At 32.9% G+C, this 21,075-nt stretch overlaps 1 protein-coding gene across 3 annotated transcripts in view; it reads right to left on the bottom strand.

Annotated features, from left to right (window-relative positions):
- Window positions 1-235: 235 nt before the first annotated feature.
- Window positions 236-21,075, bottom strand: part of LOC128858912 (dynein light chain 1, cytoplasmic) — a 55,005-nt gene continuing 34,165 nt past the window's right edge. For all 3 annotated transcript variants that reach the window (XM_054095489.1, XM_054095488.1, XM_054095487.1), the window contains exon 3: window positions 236-2,851. In XM_054095489.1, the coding sequence (XP_053951464.1) occupies window positions 2,690-2,851 (162 nt within the window). In that variant the 3' untranslated portion in view covers window positions 236-2,689. The remainder of the gene's footprint in view (window positions 2,852-21,075) is intronic.

The following is a 21,075-nucleotide window of genomic DNA, read 5'->3' as shown; positions in this document are numbered from 1 at the left end:
GGTGTATCTATTAAAGGTGGTGTTGGTAAATCAGCTGAATTGTTTTTTTTTCGCCGTGTCCATGTGGCTGTCAGCTCTGAATGAAACAATCAAAGTAATTCGAAACATATTAGGAAAGTTAGCAAATGGCAAAATTAATAATTCTCAAAACTCAAAACTCATCCACAAAACTCAAATTAGTATGTCGTTTACAGGCTCAACTCGACAACTTCATAAATAAATTCAACACAAAAACTTAAAGTTTTTTTACAAAAATTATATTTATTATTTGAACACATATCTTTCTTCCATCTTTTATTATAATTTTTCCAGAGCACGAAAAAATCAAAAAATACCCTCACACGTCTATTTGTTCATCAATATTGCAATAATTACGATTTAAGAAGTGTTAAAATTGAATTTTTGCGTCATTTTTGTTTACTCATAAAACGATTTTTGTTTTTACAAATCAGAAAACATTTACAATTTATTTAACAGTAAAGAAAAAATAGAAATTTTACAGAAGAAAATATTATCATTAATTCGAATTATAGCCTAGTATGCGTCGCTGTTGTTCTTGTTTTTGCTGCTGTTGTAACTTCGCTCGCTGCTGCTGCATCCATATGCTGCTACGCTACTTAGTGGCTGCCGCCGACAGCGCAACATACTGCTCGCCTCTCTTTCGCATATCTGCATCCAATTCGTGCTTTTTATATGTATATTAGTTGTTTTTATAATTATTGCTATTGTATGCGTTCACATTAAGGTTGTCGAGTGTCTTGCTCATTTGCCACCATTGGTGGCCTTATTTTTTGTATGAAGCAATACGACGCGGCGTTTGTGTTTGTCAGCTCATAATTATTGTTTCTTCATACATTTTCCTCAATATTTATTTATCCTTCGGCTTTCGTTTTCACGCCTACCATAGTCTACTTAACGCGCACTCTGCATTCTCTCTCTTTCGATTTACTCAATTATAATTGTGGATGGAAATATTTAGTTATGTCTTTTACAATTTTCTAAATTTTTTATTTGCATACAATTTTTCTTTCAATTTCCTCAAGAGATTTCTCTAATTCTATAAAAGGATTTGGATTTTGCATTCATCTCGGCTGCTCTCTATCGATGGTTTTCGCTTTTCTGTTTGTATTGTGTTACGCAATTTGCAATAATTCTTTTTCATAAATTTTATTTTTTCTTGTCACTTAGCCTAACAAATATATATGTGTATATATATATTTATATATATAATTTGCTGTTGTTGCTTGCTGATATTACTAATACAAATACGCATAAAATGTTAATTTTCCATCATTCCATTTGAGATTTGTTTTTGTTCTGCTATTTTCTACTATTTTCTGCATTTTTACTGAATCTGCGAAATTTTTCCCTCACAACATTTCTATGCTGTTGTGTAGGTTGTGTTTGTTGTGTATGTGCCCATAATAGTAGTAGTGAATTGGTTGTTGTTGTTGTTGCTGTTGTCAAGTCCTTGAATCGCTAAATTTCTCAAGTGTGAAATTTTGTAGTAGATTTAGTGTGGGATGCGCTTGCGAAATGCGAAATGACATGACTAAACGATAGGCGTAACGCAGTACTTCTTGGCAGGTAGTTAGAGCTGCATGGGGAACCTTTTCATAGACTGTTTGTTTGACGCGTTAAGAAGCTGTTGCAGAAAGCATGCAAGCAAAGATGTAGGAAAGCGAGTCAGCGCTTTCATTGAATATGCAACGAACTTGCACACAGAGCAAACGAAGTAATTGTGCTGGGTTCGAATTAAGTTCCACAATCCTCAACCATACCCCTGCGAGTATGTGCTGCGTATTGGTTTAAATGTATTGATTGCAGTGGAAACGAAGTGTTTAAATAGACTTTTCGGTTAAGTGCTACAACTCAAATGCATGCTATCTCCCGTATAAGGCGGAGTTTTGCTTGAGTTTAACTGCGCTACAGTGGAAGTGTAGTGTTGATACAGCTTAATACCTTAAGTTCCACAATCCTAATTATTGCTATTCAGCGTATTTGTGTAAGTTGAAGTTGCCCATAGTGATAATTGAGCATTTGCACAGCCTTTTATGTTAGGTTCCACGATCCAAATCCATGCCATTTCGTGTTAGACTGCATTCCAGTGGGGTTTTCAAATGGCTTTTGTGGAAATAAAACAAACAAGGCTGCTTTTTTTTATATTAGGTTCCACAATCCACAAGCACGCAAACGCATGCTGGACAAGCACATTCGGGTGCGAGATGTATTATTTCCCAAGATTTAAGCGAAGTTATGAAAAATTGCATTTCTGCTTCACCAAACCAGTTAGTTTATACTTTCCATTCATAATTTATATGTTAATTGTTGTTCTAACCACACATGCCCAGTTCGTCGTTAATTAGCATTAACCAGTCAGTTTCGACTTGTGGATTGTATTTCGCTTTTGCCTTTGCCATCTTCCCAACAGTTCATAGAGATATATTTTGTAATACATTTGCGCTGCTTTGTTGAGGTGTTGATTTTCCAGTGGGTGTTGTTATTGATAGTGTTGTTGTGACTGCTGATTTTTTCTTTAATGTTGTAGTTATGATTACTTGCATCTTTGCCGTTTTTCTTCAAATTTAATTCTTGTTTATTTTGCTATAAATTCAGTTGTTTTGTCGTTTTCCAAGTATGTGTGTATGTGTTTTGTGGTATGTTGCTGTTGTTTTGTTTATTGTTGTTTTTAACCGCTCTTAAATAATAAAATTGCCACTTGACCTAAGTAGAAGTAAATGAAGTGGCGTGTCTCGTGTGTGACATACGATCCGAAGTTTCGGCCCACAATACAATGCCATGTTGGATTGTATTTTTTGTCGAATTCTTTCTTAATATAGGCGGCGATATCCTGGAATGAGAGCAAGAGTACATACAAAAACAATTAGTTTTGAGTGGAATAGAGTGAAAATAAAGTCATAAAATTAAGGAAAGAACTAATTTTGAATAATCAAAAGGATGTTTTTAATAAAAAAAAAATAAAAAATAAAAAATTAAAAATAAAATTAAAAAAAATTTAATCTATAATATTATTTTAAAACATGGCGCTTATTCTGACTAAACTACAATATGTACTGATATGAAATATATATCAAAAGAAAGGTTTTGATGAGCATATTTCCGGAAAATTATAAAAATTAAAATTGGTTAATTTGTTCATGAAATATTTGCGTGTTATATGCATAGTTCTTAAATATTACATATGAATAAAAATATACACTTTTCTAATCATCATAACTTTTAATATATAAAAGTGTCACATATGCTGTTTACTTTCCGTGGGAAAAAAGCCCACCCGATTTTCGGGGGTTACATACTAGTTTAATTTAATTTAAAAAAATTAAAATAAAAAATTAAAAAAATAAAAAATTAAAAAAAAAAAATTTTAAATATAAAAAAAATTAAATTAAAAATAGAAATAAAGTAAAAAAAAAAAATAAAGTAAAAAAATAAAAAATAAATATATAAAATAAAAAATGAAAAATGAAATTAAAAAAAAGTGATATTATATTAAAAAAAAAAACATTTTTTAAATTTTTTTAATATAAAAAAAATTTAATTAAAAATAAAAAAACGTATTGTATAAAAAAAAAAAAAAATGAAAACAAAAAAATAAAACAAAAAATTAAATTAAAACAAAAAAAAAATTTAAAAAAATATTATTAAATTGAAAAAAAAAAAATAAAAAATAATACTTTAGAGTTTTTTGATATTAAATGAGATTAAATCTCAATTGATTTCCATCAAAAATTTCATATAGACGGATGCCCGTTACTTATTAAATGCTCTACTACAAAATAGATATAAAAATCTCAATACCTTTTTTTGCACGACGAACTAAACGACTTTGAGCAACATTATATCACGCTTGTAACACCCAGTCGTGGTGAAAAGAATTTAGAAGGTGTGGTCAATATCACACAGTTAACTGGCTCTCAGAGAATTTTAAAGAATCGCCTGATTGGTTCACGTAACCGGGGTTATGATAGCAATTTGCTTACGAAAAAACTGAAATAGTATTGGTGATATACGGAAAAACAAAAAAATCTACACAGTCTCCATTCATGTTGCTTCGTTGCCGACTGTACAACAACGACTGATTAGACGAATGTGTGAACACGTGTGAAACAAGCAAACTGAGCCGCCGAAGTGACTCTCACAGTTTTGCTTAGGATGGCCAACCCTTGTAATCTATCATTCTTGATTAGTGCTACTACTTCTGGTAACTCCAACTCGGCTGTCAAAGGATATTATCGTCTCTAGTAATCATCACTTCCAGAGCATTGGATGTATATATATCAGACAATCCTTATATCGAAACACCCAAGAGCTGCGCTTTGCGCCATATAATGGGTCTGACAAGTCCCAAATCACTAAATTCTAATCAGTTTTGCATTCTTTCACTTCAGTTTAGGCACCATCTCGCAGTCAGTCGGACAAAGGCACCTTCTCACCTTATGTAGCCGAGCCAATCCAGTTTTTGGAGTGATTATTCATAGTAATATTTTACATTTTCTTATACTTTTTTTTTCTTTTATATACCGCTAAAATCTCATAAAGCAAAATGCCGCCACCCTTCACGCCACTTACATCGCAGTTGGACGCCCTTTTTCCGCCATTTAAGCGCGAAATTGCATATTTTCCTTGCAATTGCGAATGCGAAAAAAGATGAAAAGAAGGCCGCATACAAAAACAAATACAAAAGTATAAGGGGGAGTAAAAACCCACTGACCCAGAAGGAGAATGAATGACAGATTCTAACAAGTCTATTAAAATAAAGGTTGATTGAAAAAAGTAACGGCACATACATACGCATGCGTGTTTTAAAAGTATCTGCTCGTGCATACTATGCTATGCAATGTGAATGCAATTATAATGGAATAAAAATAGAAGCAAAAAGTACATAATGGCGACAAAAAAACTGTCCAGCAATATTTTAAGGCTTTAAATAAAATATAAAATACACACACGCACACATGCAAAAAAAGGTCATTGTCAGTTTGCTTGTGTAGGTTACGGTGCGCGGTGGCATTGGCTTAAAGCTGGTAGGCAGGCAGGTATGATGCAAGCGATTAAGTAGGCGAGGTAGAAGCAGTTGGTTATTTAATGCGCTTAAAAATAGGCTACGCCTATGTAAGAAATTCACAATTCCACATTTAAAAATATTTTTTTTTGAGATTTTTTTGTAGAATTTATTTCTTAAGGGGTTAGGGATAATAGTCAGAATTTTAAAAAAATTGGATTTTTTTTTCATTTTCTTAAGATATTAAAAATATTGTGTGAAAATTTGAAGTGAATCCGACAAATACTTTTCGAATTATCAAACAATTAACAAAGGGCGCTCCGGAGCGTTCGAGAGCAAGTAGCAAGACTTTAAATTCGTTTTTCTCCAAACAATGTTTTTTTCGTGCCTTATCGAAGGATTTTTTTTTTTCAAAAATTTCGATTTTTTTTAACCGTTTGAGTGCTAAGCGATTTTCTTTAATACATACGAAAATTGCGAAGCAAAATTTGGTCTAAGAAAACTGAAATATGATGGCTTTACAAATATAAGCATAGAGAACACAAAAAATTACATATTTCAATAATTTTATTTTTATTTTGTAGACTAAACTATTAGTTATGATTATAAGAAAAACTTATTTACATTTTTTTAATATCATCTTTTTTTTTTTTACAACAAGTTCCGGCATTATTATTCAAATTTTGGCACATTTGTGGTTCCCCACACATCTACCATGCACACCTTTTTTGCAAATGTTGCATATTAGCCGGGAACGCTTTGGATTTTTAGATCCTTTTACACTACATACTACACATTTGCGCAATTTATTTTCAAAATATCGATATTGAACGAAAAATAAAAATTGTTTTTAACGGTCTCAACTAATTTATACTTTTATATGACATAAATTTTTTATAAATATCGCAAAATAATATTCAACACGTTCCTAGCCGAACGCCAAATGCACAGTGATGCAACCGTAGCTATAGCAACGCGCCGCAAATTTGGAGTAATTAGTTATCGTCGCTATATCGACGAATCGCACTCAAACGGTTAACAATATTGTTAATTTTGAAAAAAAGGTACAAGATTTCTATTAATAAAATTAATTTTTCTAGTTCGATTGATTTTAGATGAATCTCCAAGAACTTGTGATGGTCACCGCAAGGGACTTCTAGAGAAACGGGCTCCACACAAACGGCAATAAATTTTACAATTATAAATTTTTGTTTTTTGAAATTTTGCTAAAGTCAAGTCGAAACATAATGTATTAATGCTTTGTTTTTATTTTTGTAAACTAAAGCAATTGTCTAGCAAAAAAAACTTATTGAAAATCATAATTTTTTCGGGCCTCTGACTATCCCTAACCCCTTAAAAAAATCTACTACATAACAAACTTTGATATTACAGTGCACTCGCGGTAACTCGAATAGCCGCTAAGTCGAACGACGTGCTAACTCGAACACATTTTTTTCCCTATTGACTAGTTTGTAACTCGAACAATATTAAAGCGCTATAACTCGAACAAAAAAACAAATTTATTTGTACACACATTCTTTTCAAACATGTACATTTTGTACATACATACATATGTAATAGTATATGTATATAAATTATATGTATACTAGTGTATTGTCCATATGAATATTTCGACGTTAATATCCCGTTAGTTTTCTGGGAACAACATCTTGCATTGACCAAATTGCTTTAAATTTGTCATTTGTAGTGTATCAGTGCATGTGAGTAATGGATCGTAAAAGGTTGAAGTGTTTAACATTAAAAGAGAGGGCTGAAGTCCTTAACAAAATTAAACGTGGATGTAGTGTTACTTCTCTAGCGAAGGAATATGGGGTAGCCAAGTCCACCATAAGTCTTACAAAAAAGAAAGACAAGGCAATTTTAAAAGCAGTAAACAACACGTTTTTGGGTCCTGGGAAGAGGAGAACTTTAAAAGCTTCTGAGTTTCCTAAAATGAAAGCCGCTTTATACAAATGGTTTCTGTCCCAAAGAAAAAAGAATTACCCAATAAGTGGACTCATCTTGAAAAACATAATTTACAGGTCGAATTTACGCTTTATGATGTTAACAAATGGAATGATGGTGCCGAATTTACCGACACAGAAGTAATAATTGAATCTAGTGATTCTGAGTCTGAGTTAAACAACACAACTGAGACATGTGAGCGGATATCATCTGAGGAGGCAGTTAGCTCTTTCAATAAGGTAATTCAGTGGGCCACAACTGAACAAGTAAGCCCCGCAAAGGTTAACACTCTTCAATTGCTGCGTGAAAAAGTCATATTGAACATTGCTGCAGGCAAGAAAAGACAAACACACATTACAACTTTCTTTTCGGCCTAACTTTTCTGTTAAAGCTGACTTTTTTTGTGTAACTGACACAAAGACTGCCAAATATTTGTTGAAAAATATTGAAACGAATTAATTATTTTAAACATATTCATGTTCATATCCATATGTAAATAAATAAATAAATTTAATTGAAAAAAATCGATATCGATGACTGTTTTTTTAACATAGCACACTCAATTGATAAGTCGAACAAATTCGATAAATCGAACAGCGCCTGTTTTAATTAGTTCGAGTTATCGCGAGTGCACTGTATTACAATTGATAAGCGTGTTTGAAGCGAGTGAAAAGTTCATTTGCAGATCTACACAAACTAAACAAAGATATAAATAATTGAGCGGTGCTAAAGGAAACCATTTTGTGTCATTCGAGGGAATAGTCCGCGAATCAAAACTCTCTCTTTTTATCACCAATAATAATGGAATAATTCGCAATAAATGGTTTTTTTTTGTTAAATTTGTAGGAAAATAAACATTTTTGGAATTCCAGTAACATTGTTTTTCATTAGAACTAACAGTAAAAAACTTGCCGACGCAAGGTATTTCGCGTACAACGCTCATTTCTAGCGGTGATGTAAAAGGGTTAAAAGCACGAACCTGAGGTCAATAATGTTCCATTACGGGGGATTGTAACTACCAAATAAAAGCCTATTTGGGCATTTTTGAAAAACTTAATAAGTTCAATAAATTGTTGGACCCCTACACGTCATCACAAGAACTCAGGAGCCCCAAGTGCGTTACATTAAGGACAATCGCCCAACTCAACTTAGTAGGCATCAACGCATGAAGCTTATAAATCTCAATTAAGGGGTAACACCACTCTACACGCGTAAAATAAACACGATTTTTAAAGAATTTTTTTGTGTAGAAAGAAAAGGAAAACAATCTCTCTGATTTGGGAAGTTATTACTTATATACTAAAATACAAAACTACAAAGTTTGATCGAAAAATTTTACAAAATGGCGGCATTGGAGACATTTTTGTAATGTGGTTTCTCTTGAAGGAGCTCCGCGACACGCAGCACAGAGGGTGCAAATTTTAATCTGGAACAAGGAAATTTTTTTTTCTTAATCTAGATAAGAATAGCTAGAGAAACACGTAGGGGATTTAAAAAATATTTATTTTTGTGGAATTAGCAAGCATTTGAAGGAAAATACTCTATTTTGGACTAAAAAAACGGCACTTAAATAATTATAACAATCGTTTAAATTAATCTATCGAAAATCCCCTACGCTCTTCTCTTAAGAAGGTTATTATACAGACGTAGTGAAAAACCTGATTAAAAATATTTCAAATTGTTTGAGTTATGCTGCGTGCCAATTTCAGAAAACGTGTTTTGAGAAAAACGCGTTTAAAGTTTGGAAATTTGGAGAAATCGTTAGGTAGCAGTCACTAACGCTTGGTTAAACGCTTAAAATATTTATGAAATAAACTTCGGTAACGTATAAAACTTTTTGTTCTGTATTTTAAAAGGTTCAAAGAATTTTTTAAGCTTATAAAAAAAAAATCAATTTTTTGAAATTTCTACAGTGGTGTTACCCCTTAACCTCTGCACAACTTTTGGAACTTTTGGACCGCTTTCTGATTGGGCGGGTCTGGCCTTTTTTCGTCCTGTTCGAGGATCCTTTTTAAACGGTTATTTCTATAAATCGATAGAAAATTTAATTTTAAGAAGCTACCTGGACGCTCAAGTCGTTAGCTACAATAGAAATATGTTAAATTCACGTCGAAAGTCGTAAAAGCCAGTCCGGTCAGACCCGGGTGACCAAAAGAAGGTAAAGCATGGCATAGCAGCGTTAACGACTGTCTTTATCCGGCCCCACAACAGTCGGCTCTACGTTCCCGAAACAATCCGGATTTATATGCGGCCAAGGACTGTCACTCCAGCAGCATTTCCCAAACATTTATGGGGAATATCTATGCTGTTGCAGCCACAACAGAAAAAAAACACAATCGTTATAATGATTAATTTGAAGAATTAATTTAGGAAACCACATTATTTCATAATAACTTATATAAGCCAACAACTGAGTCAAGCGCGCGCGAACCGAAGAAACCTAGCAAAAATTCTAGAAAAAGGGGCAACAAAACTGGGACTAAATGACATAGTAACAGAATTTTAGGTATAAAAAGTTAGTAACATTTACACAAATAAATGGAGAAGGCTAACAAGGCCGCCTGCCTGGTCTGGCAGCATAAAGCAATATAACCCTTAGCTGGTACCTGTGAATGCAATATTTGATGAATAGTGTCAAGCTACCAAATCGTTGCCCGACGGCATACTCAATGGTAGTACGTATAGGGGGAGATAACAACATGGAACAAACAGGAGGTATCATTAATCAAACGGGTACAGGCATTTGTTGCGTTCACTTTGGGGCGAAAAACCAACTTAGTCAAAGTAACCCTTAAGTTACAAAACAAATGACTATAAAATGTTTACGTTGCACATAAAATTAGGTCAAGTTAGTGAGTAATGCAGACAAATAAATAAAACTTGTTAAATACAACAATTATTAATTTACCCCAAGTTGGTTGTAGAGAGAACGCGTAACTTTAAGGAAGGCGAGAATACAAACAAATATATGTACACACATATAAATAACAAATAGGACGAACAATTCAGCGTATACTATACAAAACAAAAAAAAAAAAAGGCAAAAAGGGGTCAAACAGCAACAAAAAAAAATAGCATGTCATAAAATGCAAATGTAGATAATGGAGAAATGCTAACGGAATAAATGCCTACAGGCAGAGTGGAAATAGTGTGACAAATGAAATTTTCCTTAGTTATGTTATAATAATTAAAAAAATCCCAAAAAGGAAGGCATGAAGAAAGTAAAACGTTAGGCAAAGAAAAAGTTGTTAACTTTTATTAAAAAAAAAAAAAAAAAAAAATGAACTTCATCCAACAATCGAGAAAAAACATTTCATTTGCATGTATATGTACCTACATATTTGTCTAACAACGCAGAGTTCTCAACTCTATTGTACTACGAGTATATAGACATACATACAGTTGTGTTCAAAAATATAGTAGCGCAACACCTAACAACATTCATATTAATTTTTCGACATGTTACACAGTGTCAAATGAACACGTGTTCATTTGTGTTCTGAGAATAGGATGCAAAGAGAATAGCGATTAGATCCCGTTAGTTTTGCATTGGTTTTTGTAAGCTTTTGATGACTTTTGCGAAAAGCACCGAAAAGTGGCTGTTCATAATTATAGTAGTGATTGGTGTGAGTGGTTGCAAATCAAATATAATAATTTATTAGTACAACTAAAAACTTCAATAGTAAGTGTAATATAGTGATTCGTGTTTTGGTGAATGATTTTCGTTGGGCTTGTAACAATTATTCTAGTGGGCAGGGAAAGAATTGCACGGCTGAAAAAAGAGATTTAATAGTTAGCCTAAGAGCAAAAGCAAAACGTACAAGGAAATTGAAAATATTGTTGGCTGCACACCTACAATGATATTTAAGGCGATTCATTGTAAAAAAAAAGCCAGAAAATCGGGGTAGAAAACGCAAAACAACCGCTTTTGAAGATAGACGCATTGTGCGCTTTAGGAAGATAAGGCCGTCAGCATCATCTAAAGTTATCAAAAAAGAATTGAATCTCTCGGTCCATGACGTTACAGTCCGTCGTCGTCTAATTGAGCAAAATCTAATTTCCAGAAGACCTAGAAAAGTACCCCTTTTGACTAGGAAGCATGTCGAAGGACGACTTAAATTTGCAAATGCTCATCTGGTCTGGCCCGCAGAAAAGTGCCGAAACATATTGTGGACAGACGAAAGCAAAATTGTATTATTTGGTGGAACAGGCTCTAGGCAGAATATAATCATAGGTATACAAAGCAGAAAGTTAAGCATGGTGGCCTAAGTATAATGATATGGACTTGCTTTTCTTACAATGGCGTTGGTCCTATCCATATGGTAAATGGTATTATGGACAGACATGTTTATGTAGACATATTACAAAACACAATCTACCATATGCCAGTTGGGAAATGCCTATAAAATGGACATATCAACAGGACAACGATCCGAAACATACGAGCAAGCTTGCGAAATATTGGTTTGCATCCGAAAAAATCGATCATATGCTATGGCAACTTCCATGCCCTGCCGATGCGAAGCCGTTATTAAAAATAAAGGCTATGCAACTAAATATTAGACTGTATTAAGTATGAAGAACTCAAAAATCATTTTTGAATGAAGTTATTCAGTTTTGTTTTTCCTTTAATGTAACCACTACTATAATATGAACAGCCACTTTTCGGTGCACATCGCAAAAGTCATCAAAAAATTACACAAACCAATGGAAAAATAGCGTTATCTTTTCCTTATTCCCTCCTTTGTATGCTATTCTTACAAAGCTATGAAAACCAGTTTAATTTGTAATGTTTAACATATAGAAAATATGAAAGTTGTGAGGTGCTGCACTACTATATTTTTGAACACAGCTGTATGTCAACTCCTCCCATCGGAGTGTTCGTCACATTGATTAATATTGATTAAACATTGCATTGCAGTGTTATAGAGTACAACAAAGTAATAAAAAAAACATCAAAATGAAGCGTAGCAACGGTAAGAAAACATGTAACGTATTGTTTTAGCAATGAAACCAACAACGGGCAACAAAAGTGGTTCGGCAAATGTCAACGAGTGTCACACATATAAACGCCCAAAACTGAGCGATTGCACCAAGAACAAAAAAAAAAAAAACTTTGGCAAATATGCAATGCAAGCTTACTAATTCCGGTACACATATGCATCTATACATGTGTATGTACATACATACAGCTGTCCACAAAATAATAGGAGTGCCGATATGAAAAATATAAGAGAGTGTAAACATATTTACAAAAATCGAAAAGTAAGAAGGTTACTAGTAATTTCGAAGAATTATTAATATTTGGGTTGATTTATTTTGTCTTAGTGGGTAGAGGAAAGCATTGTACGGAAGAGAAGCGAGCTTTAGCCAAAAGTCTCAAGAACAGCGGAAAAACGTACAAGGAAATTCAAAATATACTTGGATGTTCTGCACAAATGATAGCAAACGCCTTGTATTATAAAACAAAAGCTGAAAAACGCGGGCGAAAACAAAAACTTTCCTCTAAGGACGATCGCCACATCATACGCACCTGGAAAGGTAACCCATTTGTTTCCGCAAAGAAAATACGCGACGATCTTGATTTACCAGTTAGTGCTAAAACTGTACGCAGACATTTGGTCAATCATAATTTATACGCACGAAGTCCCCGGAAAGTGCCCCTTCTAAAAAAGGAGCATGTGCAAGCCCGTATAGAGTTTGCACAGGAGCATAAATCTTGGCCGGCTAGTAAATGGCGAAATATTTGGTGGTCAGATGAAAGTAAAATCGAGTTGTTTGGCAGTTCAGGCTCCAGAAAGTATGTTCGACGCCCACCCAATATGGAATATAACCCTCGATTCACAACAAAAACAGTGAAGCATGGTGGCGCTAAGGTCATGGTATGGGGTAGCTTTTCGTATGGCGCCGTAGGTCCAATATATTTAATCGAAGGCATTATGGATCAAAAGGTTTATGTGAGGATATTAGAAGTTATGCTGCCATATGCCACATGGAATATGCCACTAAAATTGATATTTCAACAGGATAATGATCCTAATCACACGAGTAAGTCAGCGAAAGAATGGTTCAGAGTCAATGGGATTGAGCTTATGCGCTGGCCTGCTCAGTCTCCCGGCCTCAACCCAATAGAAAATCTATGGACCGATATTAAAAAATGTGTTGATCAACAAAAACCCACCAATTCGAAAGATTTATGGAAGGTGGTAAAAGAGGTATGGGAAGGAATGCCAATTAAACGTTGTCAGGATCTCATCGACTCAATGCCACGAAGGTGCAAAGCAGTGTTAAGAAATCGAGGATATACCACGAAGTATTAATGTCTTTAAATAGTTTTGAAGAGCTTTAAGACCATTTAATGTTAAAAGTTTAGAGAAACTAAGTATTATACAAATCACTCCTATTTTTATGTGGAAGCAATTTTTTATATATCTTTACCTGAATTAAATTTTAAGTTTATGTATACGTTTAATTGAAATGTTTTAACTACGAATAGATGTATATAGCTCATGTGATTAATGTTACGCTAAAAGTTTTGAAATAAAACCATTTTATTCTAAAAAAATGAACTTTGAACATTTTTCATGTCGGCACTCCTATTATTTTGTGGACAGCTGTACATGTACAAGTGTTTACACAATACATGCATCCAACCTGTGTATTTACCTCCTTACCACGCATGCATTCGGCAAATAAATAGGAAACGCACGCGGACAGCTCGTTGGAATGTACTCGGCAACTGCTTGATAAGTAAGTGAATAGCGTTTTATGTGTGTGTGTATGAATTCGTATGCTCACTCGTGCATGAAACGGTAGATCGCGTGCTTCAATCACTGTTTGTTTATTTATCAGTGGATTATTTACCGGGTTTAGTTTTTCATTTGAACCAAATTACAAAAGGTTAAAGTTTTTATCTAAAAAAAAGGTGGATAATTGAAAGGCCGTAAAGTATGCTTCGAAATATTGGGGCCGCAAAGACTAAATATAACGATGTAATAAAACAAGGAAAATTAAAAATTAAAACAAAAAAAAAGGTAAAAAAAATTAAAGAAAAAAAGACAATTAAAAAAAACAATAAAAAACCATTAAAAACAATTAAAAAAATTAAAAAAAAATTAAATTTTGTTTTTTATTTATACATATATAGAAAATAGCAAAATTAAATAAATAAATAAAATATTAAAAAAAAAATAAATAGAATGTTACACAAAATAGAAAAATTAAAAAACAAAAAACAAACTTCAAACATAATAGAAAAACTAAAAAACAATAAAAAAAAACAAATATTAAAAAAATAGAAAAATTAAAAAACTACATTCAGCAAAATAGAAAAATAAAAAAAAAATTACGAAATAGAAAGAATTAAAAAAAACCAAACAAGCAAAATAGAAAAAAAAAAAAACACCAAACATTAAACCAAAAAATCATGTAACTTAAATCCAATACAATTAAAGAGTTAATGAAATATTACAAAAACAAAATAGCAAGCAATTTGCAAGATTAAGTTAAATAAAAATATAAGAAGATTTAAATTAAGGGCAATAATATTTTAAAAACTTACTAGGTAGCACCACACACTTCAACGGGGCTAGCCAAGCAAAGACTAGAAGCATAACAGATTCATATATCTCACAAATCTCCCAAAATACAAACTGAGAATACTCACAGATTCTTTTTGGCAATGGCATACTGCGAGAATTCATCTGCACGGGCTTGGGATATTAACAAAACAAAAAAACAAAAAAAGAGGTTGTCTGTAAAGTCGGTTTACTGACGATAGTTTAACGTGACAACGTCATAAGAAAATATTGATGGAATGGTTGCAATTTTTAAAACAAAATTTTAATTTTATTTGTTTGATAGATATTTTGTATGGATATAAAGGAGGAGGTAAATGGAATTGCAATGGAATAGGTCAAGTTACATTTACAAAAACGTGAAAAATGACGAATCATTTATCAAATTCATGAAAGATATCTTCAATTTCGATTGTGCATCAGACGTTAATAAGTCAACAACACTAAGAGGCACCATCATCGATTTGCCTTTTTCAAGACACTTTACACTCGAAACACTCCCTTTCATTTCCTACTTTTTCTATCATCGTCCTATTCTCAACAGAGAAATGGTTCATTACCATGCACACAGGGAGAAGGCATATGCAAATACAAGTATGTGAATTTATATACCTACATATGCGCATATTCATACATATACATACATATATATGCTCACTCAAGTAGGACAGAGCCAGATGTCGAACGTTGCCGAACGCGGGGGCCGATTGTGCTCTTTGTCGTTCGTTCCGCGCTCTCGCTTGCAGTTGAAGCACATTAGCTTACATTTGCTTGCGTACGGAATAGATTCGTATATTTGATATGTTCATATGATTTGTATGCATCTTTGCATATAGATTTGTTCTTTTTGAAAATTGCGCGAAATTGTATATGTATATGCATGTTTATATGGTAAATATTACCATACATTTTTTCCTTCATATATAATAAAAAAATTAATAATAATAACATTAAAACAACAGATATTATTAACAAACTTGGTTTTATTTTAAATTCTTCAAGTAAATCAAATTAATAATAATCAATAAGAAGGCATATGCAAATACAAATACGTGAATTTATATATGTACATATGCGCATATACATACATATATACGCTCACTTAAGTAGGAGAGAGCAAGATGTCGAACGTTGCCGTTCGTTTGCTTTGTTTGCTTTGTCGTTCGTTCCGCGCTTTCGCTTGCAGTTCATTCAAGGTGACGGCAATGAGCAAGGTAACGACAAATGAGCAAGGTAACGACACATTTTTTCGTGCGTGCAGCCGGCTAAATCGAATTATAAGACGTTATCACGTCAAAACAAACGGCTCCAGTCGATTCTGCGATCAGTTGCCAAAATGAGCATATCGGCCTGCTGCGAGCGGATAAGAGAGGCACATGCACGCCCAGCACTCAGCTCAGCCTAATACTATCTTTGAAAGAAGATTGAAAAAACTGGGCTATTGTGAAGAGTAGCGGGCACAATAGATCTCACGATTGTTGGCGTTGTAGCATACAATGTAAATAGTATTGTCGGTAATATTTCCATCACGCAAAATAATGGTTTTTATTTAGTAAAAGTTATAAAAAAAAATAAAATTTTATTATTAATTTTGCGCCACCTTGTATAAGCTTAATGCTAAACACACATCGCCATTGCCACACAAATGCGTATTAACCTCCAAGGAAGGCTTTCATGTCCGTTAATGATGCAAATGTATGCAAAACCATGCGCGTGCAGCGCTACTTACCAATACTTACAAGTTCGCACACGCACACACACCTACCACCTATGCACACGAGCCTTTAGAAGCATGCAAGATCATAGTGGTTCCACCGCACACATCCAACCACAGCTGACAGCCTAAATATAGCGCACAGCTTAATGCTTGCAAAACTTGTAGATACAAACATGACAGGTATATGAACAGGTGGCGCTGACAGATATGAGGAAGCGAAGAGGAGAAAATTGCGCATATTTTCAAGTATAAGGACATGCGCTAAATTTGTACGCTAGGCCGCCATAAATGCATCACAAAACAAATACAAAACCAACAACAAAGTGGCATGCATACCATGTAAGAGACGTTAAATTCCATGAACCCAAAAACAAGTTAACCTAACTAAAGCCGCCGCCGTCATTCTCTCTGACAGCAGCAGCAGCAGCAGCAACGCAGGGCACACAAAATTGGTATATCCTCCATGCATTCTTCTAAAATAAAAACGTCAGTGGAAATCTAATTTTTACCTACACTCCCACCACAACAACCGGCAACCTATCAACATCGTTAAGAGCGAGCATAAACACAATAGCAACAACTCCCGAGTATAAAGCGGAACGAATAAATTTGTTTGACTGTTGCATCCTGTGTTGGCGTTTTGACGAGCAACGCAAAAGCGGAAAGTGTAAAATAATTAAATTGAAGGTGAAGTACGACCAGAGTATTAGCTGGAAAGCACAAGTAAAGGGGAGGTAAGCGTAGGCGTGAGGTTGGAGATAATTAGCGCAGTGTGTTACAAGTGAAAGGCAGTCTAAGCGAATTTATTATTATAAACTAGTTTGCTTGCTTTCCGGTGGAGGGTGAATAATGGTTAGCGGCTGAAAATGTAGCACAATTTAAGGCGCAATCACTAGTAAGGTATGAATTAAGTTACTTCAGAAATTGCATAATTATTAAAATGACAAAATTACAAGTCGTGAATAATTTGAAATTTCACATAAACGTAAAGAGAAAAAAGTAAAAAATTATATTTAAAATTTTTCAGCTAAACGACGTTCTGTTTTGTATACAGTTCTTAGAGTTTTTTTGATAACACGTTTAAGTGCATTTAATAAAAATAAAAATAAAATAAAATAAGAAAAGGCTCGTCACCTTGACCAGACACTGTTCATCGAATCGATGAACCCAAAATTCCTGCGATCCAAAACATGTGTAAACATATACTACGAGCTGAAACTGCTAACTTAAAGAAAATTAAAAAAATTTGATAATTGATATTCAATAGACAAACTACAATATATGACCGAAAAAACCAAAATACTTCATCTAATAAAAACATTTAAATGAAAAATCTTGTTACTATACAGGATCTATATTCATCGTATGGATGAATTACAGTCTAACCTGCAAAAATTAAAAAAAGAAAAATGTAGATGAAAAACTTATCACTTTACAGGAAACTATATTCATCGAATAGACAAAATAAATTAATGTAGCGAAAACCCCATAATACTCCATCTATTAAAAAAATTTAAATGAAAAATCTTGTTACTTTACAGGAAACTATGTTCATCGTATAGGCGAACTACAGTATGTGATAGAAAAAACCAAAATACTTACCCTATTAAAAAAATTTTAATTAAAAAGCTAGTCACCTTAATAGGAAACTATATTCATTTAGTTACTTTGCCGGAAACTATATTCATCGCACAGACAAACTACAGTATAACCTGCAAAAAGCCCAATCTATTGAAAAAAAATTATGAAAAATCTAGTTACCGTACTGAACCTATTTATCGAGCCGGTGTACATAAAATTGTGTAAATAAAATATATAAACATTACTAAACCACTACTAAGCTGCTGACGAAAATTAATTTAATTTTTTTTTTAAGGAAAATTAAGGAACTCTAGCAAGAAAAGAAATTTAACATTAAAAGAATAAAATTTAGGTTATAAATAGGTATGAGACGCTTTTTCATGGCAGAAATACAATCATAGGCTCACCATTGCCTACAAAAAGGCGACCGCTAATATATAAGACCGGGGCTTCATACCATTCACCCAACCGGCGAAAACAAGAAAAGTCTACAAATATTAACAAGGATTTTTCTTTTTAGTTTTTTTTTTTAATCTTTTTCTTTTTTCAATTTAAACTTTTTTTTTTAATTTTTTCCATTTTACTTTTTAATTTTTTTTTTTCTTTAATTTTTTTTTTTAATTTTTAATTTTTTTTAATTTTTATTGTTTTTTAGTATTTTTCTTTTTTAATATTTAATTTTTTGTTAATATTTAATTTTTTTTAATATTTAATTTTTTTTAATATTTAATTTTTTATAATATTTAATTTATTTAATTTTGTTTTTAATTTTTATTGTTTTTTAATGTTGTTCCGTTTATTTTCTAGACCACGCCCATTTTCTACGAAATGAAACCTACAAAATAAGATAAATCTATACGCGAAGAAAAAATTACCCTGACATGGCGCGCCTAAAAGCACACTATTTCGTATAACTCAGTACTAACCATGAGTTGTGGTAGGCAAACCCCAATGTTCGGCTCAGCAAAATCAAACAAATTCCCACCCCGTCTCTACGGCTCAACAAATGCTCCCCTTTTTTCGTTTTCACCTCATTAGTAAACCAAAGTAAATAATAATAAAAATTGAACACTGGGCAACTATTTGCTAAACAATTCAATACATATTTTGTGTATATTCAATTTGCTTTTGTGTTGCTACCATTTGGATTTTATTGAGCGCAAAATTTCGAGTGCAACAATTCCCCAAATCAAAACTATTCAACAAGAATGTGAAGTAGTAGGCAGTGTTGGTAGAGAAAGGCCAGCAAAGATGATCACAAAAAGGCAGACATTTTCGTTGTGAAAAAAAAAATGTTGACCAAAAATAAAAAAAGTGGCAAAAAAAAAACGAACTGACCAAAAAATCAAACGTTCTTTTTTGTATGTGCATATGCATGGCAGCAGCAAACGCGATGTTGAGGAATATTTGCTCAACTTGTTGTATCGTGTGTAACGTTTGCCTTTTTTTTGCCATGCTGCAGGCGTTTTTCACATTTATTTACACAAAGCTGGACCGAAAAAGCTAATATTTGATTGCAGTAAATAGGACTCCTATATGGAGCGTTCTGAAGTGGCAAACGCAAAGAAAAGAAATTCCGAGTTAGGGTCGAGGCAGTGCATCAGCACACAAAGTTGGCAATAGCGGGGATATAAAGACAAGCAACAACAGTGGAAGGCTTGCGCAAAGGGTGAATTTCAGAAGGAGATAGAGGGGAAAAAGTAAATAAGTCAGAAGTGCAACAAATTATCAGTGAGCGAAATTTGCACGCGGATTTAGATTTTTCAAAAGTTTCGGTGTGGATCTTGATCTTGGCAAATAAGTTAAGTGCGGCAAAGAGAAAAGAAAATTTGCGCTACTGAAATAAAACAAAAGACAAGCAACCAAACCACATATCAATGAATAATACACAATCGAATAAGGCAGAAAAGAGCAACAAATAATATGAGGAAGGCAAAAACAACAAATATTCGACACACTTCGAAGCTTACAGACATAGTACATCCACACACACCAACTGGTTGGCCAAATGAGCCTTGACTAAGGCCAAACTAAAAAAGGCAGCCCAAGCGAAATACTAAAGCCAAATTCAAAACCAAAGTCATAGTCATAGCCTTCGCTAAAACTGTATACATTTTTTGTATTTATGTCTCATTCTGTCTTTCGGTCTGCGCCGCAATCTCCTAACATTGAAGCAAAATGACTAACGGCAAGAACAGCTTGAGGCCAAATATGGGTGGCTCCGGGCGCAAAAACAATGTACGAGCTGTTGGCATGGCTTAATCAAAGCTACAGCAACAACAACTAAAAAATTAACTATTGGCAGCAAAAGTATTTAACCAGTGGCCAATGTAAAAATAGTAGTTTCGAGCAATAAAAGGGACGAGTATACAAGAAAAAAGTTTTTGTACATACATATATACGTATGCAAGAATATGCGCTCAGAAAAATAAATAAATTTTAAGCCACATTAAATCGCCAGGGACACACTACGCAGAACAAAAACTGGAAAAACAATGATGGCAATTAATGTTGAACAAACTGAAAGTTACCGGCCGGCAAGTGGGCAGTACATTTCGTTGTGTTGTGATGTAGGGACAGTAGAATAGCCAGGATACAATGAATAATGTGGCTAGGGGCAGTATCAAGGATTAAGCGCAAATGTAAGGATGAAAAGAAAAGCACATCGCACCATATTAAAAGCAAAAAAAAATAATATCACACAAGATACAATAAAATAGAAATTAAAAGATATAAAATAAAAAGTAAAAAAAAATTAATTAAAATAAATTAACAATAAAAAATAAAAAAGAACAATAAAAAATATAATAAAAAAATTAAAAAAAAACAATAAAAAAAATAAAAGATTAAGAAAAATTAAATATAACAAAAATAAAATAAAAAGTTTAGAAAACAAAAATAAGTAACACAAAACGCAATAAAATGGAATTTAAAATAAAAAATAAGAGAATTAAAAAAAAGTTCTAAATTCAAAAATAACTTAGATAGAATAAAAAAGTCAAAATAAAAAAAAGATAAAATGCAGTTTAAAAAAATCGAAATGAAATACAAATAAAAAGTTGTATTAAAATAAAATAGAATAAAATGCAGTAAAATTTAAATAAAACAAATTAAGGTAAAATTACTATCTTCTAAATAAAATCTAAATAATGGAGAAAAAAATTAATAACGTAAAATAATTAAATCAAATAAGGAAAAAAGCTATATGATTT

Source organism: Anastrepha ludens, chromosome 3, assembly GCF_028408465.1.
Source record: "Anastrepha ludens isolate Willacy chromosome 3, idAnaLude1.1, whole genome shotgun sequence".
In the NCBI taxonomy this organism is placed as follows: domain Eukaryota; kingdom Metazoa; phylum Arthropoda; class Insecta; order Diptera; family Tephritidae; genus Anastrepha; species Anastrepha ludens.
The sequence above is the reverse complement of the archived record's forward strand: the minus strand, read 5'-3'. Positions and strand labels throughout refer to the sequence as shown.